Source organism: Merops nubicus, unplaced genomic scaffold (genome assembly GCF_000691845.1).
Source record: "Merops nubicus isolate BGI_N331 unplaced genomic scaffold, ASM69184v1 scaffold42535, whole genome shotgun sequence".
Classification (NCBI taxonomy): domain Eukaryota; kingdom Metazoa; phylum Chordata; class Aves; order Coraciiformes; family Meropidae; genus Merops; species Merops nubicus.
In genome coordinates this window covers 2,939-11,288 of record NW_008611070.1, presented here as the reverse complement: position 1 = coordinate 11,288, position 8,350 = coordinate 2,939, and the positions used below count along the sequence as shown (strand labels likewise).

Genomic DNA, 8,350 nt, shown 5'->3' with positions numbered 1-8,350 from the left:
CTGAGGATCAATCCTGTCCTGCTAGGCAAGAGCTGGCCGTGCTCCTGCGTGCGTGAGGAGCCCTCGACCCCAACACCTCACAAGCCAGCTTGAGGCTGTTCCCTTTATCCCAGCAGACTGAGTGAGCCCTTTGGTGTGCAGCTGTTGGCAGCAAAGGGTGATGCTGGGGCTGGGCTCCTCCTGAGCATCTCCAGTCCAACCCAGGACTCAGCTCCCCTGAGGAGCACGCCCAGGCTCCCTGCCCAAGTGACACCCAGCAGCTCTGTTGGGTGTGACCTACACACAGCCCATCCTGCTGCACAAAGCCCTCCCAGAGCCCTCACAACCTGCAGCCCACAGCCCTCCCCAGGCTGCTCTCCACGTCCAGGTCCCAGTGCTGCCCCAGAGCCCTCCCTGTCTTTGGGCCTGTGCTGCTCTTTGCAGTGGGACTCGTTTCCCTTTTCTGTTTGGAGGCTGTGATTTCCCTTTCACACCCATGGGAGGTGATTTCCTCCCTAGTGTTCAGGTACCCTCAAAACCTTAAATATGGGTCGCAGGGCTGAGCTCACCCAGGATGAGCCACCTGCCACACAAACGTTTGCCCCTTGCAGGAGGCAAGTCAGGCTGTGGCCTTCCCAGCACAGTGACCTCAGATCTCCTGCTGCCTCCCAGCTCGGGCAGAACGAAGCAGTCCTTTGTCCCTGCATCCTGGGCCTGGCTCCTTTAGTACCTGGGCATTTTCCACTTTCCTGAACTTCCCCACTGACTCCAGAGCTACAGCCTGGACCAAAGAGCCAAGACAACATCCTTCTGCTCCCTCTGCTACACGTGCTGGTTGAGACAGCCATGAGGATGGAGCTTTGGTCCAGCTGGAGCCTGAAGCCAGATCACCAGAAGCCAACTTGTTGATGGCCTTGCTGGAGAGGAGGTGTCTTGTTCTGGCACCGTGGACTTTGGATCAAAAGGAAAAATTAGACGTACATCAAAACAAGCTCAGGGTTTCTTGAGGAGCCCAAGCTGGAGAGCTCTCCCTGCCAGGGAGTCAGTCGAGGGGGAGGCAGGCAGCTGGCATGGGTGCCCGGCGGAAGAGCAGGCTGGAGCCACGGAAGAGCTGCCCCTGAGGAGGAGAGAGGGCAGAGGGTGAGGGCAGCCGTGCTGAGACCAGCCCCGGGGGGATTCAGCTGCCTTAGCAGGGACTGACTGGTGCCTGATGCGAGGCTTGAGCACCCTGGCTTGCTATGGAGGGAAAGGTGGAGTTTGAGCCCTGTGGGCACTGGGGTCGGGCACCTATCCCCAACAGGGATGATGTGATTGAGAACGGCCTGGGGGTGAGGAGCTGGCCAGAAGCCCCTGGCAGCCTGGGCTGCACCCCCAGCAGCGTGGGCAGCAGGGCAGGGAGGGGATCCTGCCCCTCTGGAGAGACCCCCCTGCAGTGCTGGGGCAGCTCTGGAGTCCTCAGCACAGCAGAGCCAGGGAGCTGCTGGAGCGGGGCCAGAGGAGCCCCAGCAATGCCCCGAGGGGGGAACCCCTCTGCTGGGAGCCCAGCAGGAGAGAGTTGGGCTGGGGCAGCTGAGAGGAGAAGGCTCCAGCTGGGGAGACCTGCTGGGGGCTGCCAGGACTGCCAGGGGCCTGTCAGCAAGCTGGGGGGGGATGTTTGAGCAGGGACTGTTGCAACAGGAAAAGGCGAGTCAGTTTGAAACTCAAAGAGGGAGATCTGGACTTGAGAGAAGGAAGAAATTGTTGCTGCTGAGGGTGGTGAGCCCCTGGCCCAGGCTGCCCAGAGAGGTGGTCGCTGCCCCATCCCTGGAACCATCCCAGGGGAGGTTGGCCGGGGCTCTGAGCACCCTGCTCTAGCTGGGGATGTCCCTGCTCAGTGCTTCAAAAGTCCCTTTTCAACCCAAACTACTCCATGACTGGTGGAGAGGGGCAGAGCCTTGGCAGAAGGCTGCAAGCTCTGGGCACATAACAGGCAGAGCAGCAGCACCACGCCTGGTGCCAGTGCCAGAACCAGAAGGACAGACACAGGTTACAGAGCACATCAAGGATGCAGCACAGGCACTTTTTGGGCAACGCTGGAGACCTCAAGAAGGAGCAGAGGGAGCCCAAAGCCCCAGGTGTGCCCCAGTCCCTCACCTGAGCACTGAGGTACCTCCAGCAGTGGATCCAGGAGGTGAAGGCCGGGGCGTAGGGGGGGAGCCCAGCACGCAACCTGCACGGCGACAAGAGGAGGCTGAGAGGCTCTGTGCAGATGTCACATTAGCCAGCAGGTAACACAAGAGCAGCAGCAAGTTTAAGTGAGGACACAGAACTGGTGTCTGTGCCAGGCTGGAGGCCAAATGACCAGCTCGTTATTTACAGTGCAACAGCTCATGTAATTTAATTACCCCTGGAGTGCAGGGACGAGGAGCGTTACCTGGATACGCTGAGTCCAGGGCTGCAGGCTGGACCTGCACCTTCAAGAGCCAGCAGATATTGAGCTACTCCAGCAGCTTGGATCCAGACCCCCTCCCCTCAGCAAGACCCTTCTTGCAGCAGTGGGATGGGGAAGGCAAGCCTGGTTCTGCTCCTGCTCTGCCTGCACCACGCTGCATGAAGAGCTTTGCTTCCCCTCGTGCTGCTCCCTGGAGCCAGCATGGTCCCTTTGATCCCTTCTGCCACCAGTCTAGTTCAGCTCAGACCACACCATCGTGACTCTCCCTGTTTCCCCCCCCCTTGAGTTTTTCTGCTGCTTTGGTCTGTGCCCTCTGATCTAAAATTATAAGCACCCTGGGACAGGAAACGAGCCAACCCTGTGAGGTGCTGTATAGTTTATGGTTCTGTATGAAAGCTTTACGATCGTTAGCAGAGGGCTCAGACAACAAGGGGCTGGAAGAAAGGATGGGGAAAGCCTTAGATCTCAGTGTGACTGACATACCCACAGTTGTTCACTGCCATGAGATCCCCCACGAGAAGGAAGGGGTACGTCAGCATGCTCACAGCGATCTGAAAGCACAGAAAACCAGGAACCTCTCTGATGCCTGTCCTGCCAAAAAAAGCTATTTCCAGCTTTTGCACGTTAGTGAAGTCATCTTCATTTGGATGTAAGGTACAGACCAGCCTTTTGCCTGCAGACCACGAGCTCTCACCCCAGAGACAGCAGGAAGAGAAGAAATGATGTGGCAGACACCTACGTACCCCCATCACGAACTTTGTGTAGCTCCGGATCACCGACGCCTGGCTGAACTGCAAAGAGAAACCAAAGGGCTTGTGGAGGTGGCATAAAGCACTGGGCTGTCCCTGTCACCGTGTGACATCCCTCAGAGCCTGCCACGAAGGGCATGGGGCAGGGGGAGAAGGCAGAAAGCCACAGTAACCCTGCTTCAGCCCTGCTCAGAAGCAGGGAAGGTATTTGCCATCAAACCCGATCCCCTCAAACTGCAACTGAAACATGGCCCTGAGCAGACACAGCATCTTTAGCACTTTCACAGGGCTTTCTCCAAAGCCTGGTGTATTGAATTAGCCATTAACCTCCTCCTTGCAACTGCAGGTGCTTGGTATAGGGCCCCCAAACCCTCTGCTGGGCACTTCCACTCACGTTATCGTCCACTGCGTAGGTGTTGATGAAGTGAGCCAAGAGGTTGCAGCACCAGAGGAAGATGACATCCCCCAGGATGTGAGGGACTAAACCACTGCAATGGCAAAAAGAAGAGGGTGAGGTGCAGAAAGGTCCCAGGGCCACCTCCTGAGGTGCTCAGCTCTCCCTCCCCCAGCACAGAGGAGCTCTGCTCCCCCAGAATTCATCTTTACTTTGGGAGGAACTCAAGGGGAAAAGGGAGATTTCAGGGAAGAGCTCTCCCAGCCTTCAAACCCGGCCCTACATGTGCTGCCAGCTGCTCCAGGCAGGGGATGCTCTGGAGTAGGAAGTCTGGGGTCTGTCATTTGGGCATGACTCAGCCAAATCCCCTTGTTCTACCCCAAATCCCTTCCTGGCCCAGCTCCTGCTCTGAAACCCAGGCCAGACACGGATGAAGTGGCTCTTCTGTTAAGCTCATTCTGCAGATGCCTTTCAGGATGCAGAACCATAGGTTCATCTCTTTGCAGAGTCTCTTTCCTTTAAGAAATTAAAATGAGGGGGTTTGTTCCTGCAAAAGCTGCTCTGCTGCCAAGTGGGATTAACTGAGGGCAGCACTCCATGCCATCTGACTTTCCCAGTCCCTGCTGCCACCTGAGAGCACAGGGACGTGGGGTGATGTGCTGCTTTGGCTCACAGCTCTCCTCAAGATGTGGGCAGGAGCTTCAACATTCACCCCCAGCTTCTAATGGCACAGTTTGAAACTTCAGCAAAGCATTTCTGAGGGGTTTCCACTTCATCACCACTCCAGCAGCATGGACCTCTCTGAGATGGGGCAGCAACCACCTCTCTGGGCAGCCTGGGCCAGGGGCTCACCACCCTCAGCATCAAATATTTCTTCCTTCTTCATGCTACTGAGTCTAAATCTCTCTTCTTTTAGTTTCAAACCATCATAACTGGGACATCTTCAAGCTGACCAGGCAAAGCAGTTTTGGAGCCTGGGGAACATCTTTGTGGCCTGCAAGGAGACTGCTGCAGACATGAGGGGAAGTGAGGTAAGTTCACCCCCTGAAAAGCCTTCTTCTCTAGCCAGGCACACATCCAGAGCAAGCTGTGCTGCTGTTACTGCTCTGCAGAGGTCCTAAGGCCATGAGAAACAAACACACAGCAAGGATTTTAAGGGAGTGGGTGTGTTGGGGTTGTGTGAGGAGAGCTGGGAGCAGAGCAGCAGCACTCTGGTCCTGCAGATGCAGTTTGTGTTCCCCTCAGAGCAGAGCAATATAGGGCACGTCTCACTTCAGAGCCCTCCTGAGACATTTTGGGTTGTGTTAAAGCCTTTCCTGTGAACTATTAAGTTTAATTAGGCTGCCAACAGTGTTTATTTTACGTGGAGGAAGGGAGCACAGCAGCTCCTTTCACAGAACCTCCTCGGGAGGTGGAGGGCAGGGAGGGCTGCTGGGCAGCCCTGCCCCATGCACAGGGGACATCCCAGAGGAACCTGAACATAATGGAGGAGATTTGGGGCTGCACAGCTCAGCAGCAGAGCTGTGAGCTGCCAAAGAAAGATGCAGTGACACTTGATTGATGGGGTCTCCACAGACCCCTGTCCCTGTCCCTTGGAGGGCAGGGTGAGAGCCCCTGGGATTGCATTCGTGGGCAAAATAAGGGACACAAAGCTGGGAAAGTGTCTGGAGCCCAAGTGTGGGGAGGAGCAGCTGAGGGAGCTGGGGGTGCTGAGCCTGGAGCAAAGGAGGCTCAGGGGAGACCTTCTGGCTCTGCACAGCTCCTGACAGGAGCCTGGAGCCAGGGGGGGGTCGGGCTCTGCTCCCAAGGGACAAGGGACAGGATAAGAGGAAACAGCCTCAGGCTGCCCCAGGGGAGGTTTCAGTTGTCCCTGAGGAACAATTTCTTGCCCTGGAGGGTTGCCCAGGGCGGGGCGCGGCTGCCCAGGGCAGTGGTGGAGTCCCCACCCCTGGAGGGGTTTCCAAGCCGTGGAGATGTGGGGTGAGGGACACGGGGCAGTGGGGACCTGGCAGGGCTGGGGGAGGGTTGGATTTGATGAGCTGAAAGGTCTCTCCCAACCCAAATGATTCTGCACGTCATCTGGAGGTCCAAATTTTGTGACTGCAGAACCAAAGGCATCAAGCCTGAAATCCCCTCCTGAAATTTCTGAGCTGCCTTTACTGTTACTGACACAGCCAAGTGAGTTATGTCCCTTCAGGGAGTGGAGGCAGCAGCTGCTTCTGCTTTAATATAGACATGGAAAAAAAGGCAAGAAACATTAATTCAGGGTTCAATCATAAAGGTGTGGGCTGGAATTGGACACCATCAAGGCACCACGTTTCCTAAGTGGCTGGAATCACCTTTCAGCTCCTTCTGGTCCAGGCAGTGATGCCACTGAGCTCAGCAGCACCCTAGCACCAGCAAACCCCCAGCCAGCACCACCTCCCTGCTCATTACAAGCACCCAGGGTGCTCTTCAGAGCAATGTGCTTCTTAACCAGGCCCTGGCTTTTATTTCAACAAGGGGGCTCATTGTTGCACTTGATCTTGGTGCCTGTTGCACAAACAAATGCTTTAAATGGCCCTTCACTGAAACACAAAGAAGTGTCAAGGGAACAAGAAAGGTAGGAGAAAATGCAGGGTTCTCTCTGGGCTCTGAAGGTTTGATTGAAGATAAGATCTGGGGTAAACTTAATGGTCCAACTGGAGCCTTGTCAAAGGCTCAGATTTAATCTGTGTTCCTGGGAGGGAGTCCCTGGGTCAGACAAGGCTTCAGAGCAGACAGCAGAGCCACTGGTGCCTTCAGAGCATGGGGGAAAGTCTTTAAACAACTCACTTACACAAAGAATCCCAGGATCCCTTCTTCCTTAAATATCCTGCCGATGGCACTGAACACACCACTGCCAAGAGAGGGAGAGAGCTATCACCAGAGGATCAGACTTTGGGTGGGAAGGGACCTTTAAAGGTCACCCAGTCCAACCCCCTGCCCTGAGCAGGGACATCCCCAGCTAGAGCAGGGTGCTCAGAGCCCCGGCCAACCTCCCCTGGGATGGTTCCAGGGATGGGGCAGCGACCACCTCTCTGGGCAGCCTGGGCCAGGGGCTCACCACCCTCAGCACCAACAATTTCTTCCTTCTCTCCAGTCTAAATCTCCCTCTTTTAGTTTCAAACCCTTCCCCCTTGTTGTGTTGCAACAGGCCCTGCTAATATAAGCTATAAAGGTGCAGGGGTTGCTGTCTCTGTCCCACACAGCTTCGTGTGCCCTCTGTGCCCACCAGCCACAGCAGTGTCCCTGTGGCCACCATGCCAGCAATGCAGCAGGCAGCTCTGCTCTGCTTCTCCTCAACCTTTCTGCTTCTCCTCCTCAACCCAGGATGGGGGCTCAGGTCTGCTCTCTGCCAGCCTGCAGGACCTCCTGGGACAGCACTTGCTGAGAACTGCTCAGGTGCTGGAGCCAGAAGAGCTCTGCCTGGCACAGAGAAGGCTCTGCCCAGGCTGATTCTCAGCCCCAGCACCCCAAGAGCCCCCACTGGCAGCCATGGGGCAGCTGCAGCCAGGCCAGGGCTGCTCTCCAGTGTAGTTTTGCCCTGCAGAGAGGGCAGGTCTACTGAAAATGCTCTGAAAAACCTTGCCAGCTAGCAGGGCTGCAGCAATGCCTCACATTCCTAACCCTGTTTCCCTGCTGACTTCCCTACCAGCACCAAAAGCAAAGAGGCAGCAGACCCACCAGGTGATCAGCAAGGTGTGGTCCAGGGTCAGAGCCCAGCCTGCTCATGTCTCTTCACCCCACTGTCACCCACCCTCTGACCACGACTCAAATCCACTTTTTGGACTCCTAAACCTCCCAGGTTGCCACGTTCCCCACTGCACGTGGGCCTGTGGCACCTCTGCCCCCTGGACTCACACTTCTGTGTGCCCAGACCCTCCAGAGCTGCAGCCACTCACCTGTACTTGACTTCCCTGCCCACAAACTGGACCATGCAGCGCATAGAGATGACTAGGAGGAAAGAAACACAGGGCTGACAAAGACACCAATCCAGCCTGGCCACAGTGGATGTGAAGGAGAACACAGCCTGACCCTTCTGCCCTCCCCTCCCTCCACACCGAGCTCCTCTTGGCAGGTCTCCTCATGGCAAGAGTCAGGAACTGGTGTCCCCTCCTAGTCTGGAAGTGGCAGGAAAGATTTCTGGCCTTAACCCCAACAGGATTTCTAGGAGGAGCTCCTGGCTGAATGGGAAGGGGGCAGCTCCTTGCTCAGCTGGGTTAGTCCCCAAAGGCCAACCCAAGTGTCAGGCTCCCTGAGCAACCCCTCAGAGCCACATCTCTTCTGCTGTTTCAGATGAAGCCAGCTCTGGGGGAAGCACCTCGAGGAAAGGGGGTTCTGGGGAGATGCAGAGGGGGCTCCAGGCAGGGGGCCAGGACTCACCGTGCAGGGGGTGGGACACGACCCGGGACACACACTGCATCATCATCTCGTGGGAGGTCTGGGCAGGGGAGAGAGAACACACACAGCTACCCCAAACTGCCCAGCCCCCCCTCAGCGTGGTGAGACCCCCTCCAGGCCCCTCTTCTGAGTTCTGTTGTCTGGGGTAAACCTCTGCACCTACAAAATGTTTGATAGCTGGAGATTTGCAGCTAGTAAACACCACAGTCTTTTCACCCAGAGTCTCTCTCCCCACATAATTTCATCCCCAACCCACAACTGAAGCTGCTTCTGCTCTCTAGGCACACAGAACCCCCATCATATCACAGAATCAAGACTGGTTTGGGTTGGAAGGGACATTAAAGCTCATCTAGTCCAACCCCCCTGCCACAGGAT

At 56.3% G+C, this 8,350-nt stretch overlaps 1 protein-coding gene across 1 annotated transcript in view; it reads right to left on the bottom strand.

Moving 5' to 3' along the window:
* Positions 1-1,021: 1,021 nt before the first annotated feature.
* Positions 1,022-8,350, bottom strand: part of MTCH1 (mitochondrial carrier 1) — a gene marked incomplete at its 5' end in the record, with an annotated part of 9,656 nt that continues 2,327 nt past the window's right edge. Inside the window, 8 exons of the mRNA XM_008941105.1 lie at positions 1,022-1,096; positions 2,113-2,188; positions 2,894-2,961; positions 3,154-3,201; positions 3,554-3,647; positions 6,372-6,431; positions 7,477-7,528; positions 7,958-8,015. Of these exons, the coding sequence (XP_008939353.1) occupies positions 1,022-1,096; positions 2,113-2,188; positions 2,894-2,961; positions 3,154-3,201; positions 3,554-3,647; positions 6,372-6,431; positions 7,477-7,528; positions 7,958-8,015 (531 nt within the window). The remainder of the gene's footprint in view (positions 1,097-2,112; positions 2,189-2,893; positions 2,962-3,153; positions 3,202-3,553; positions 3,648-6,371; positions 6,432-7,476; positions 7,529-7,957; positions 8,016-8,350) is intronic.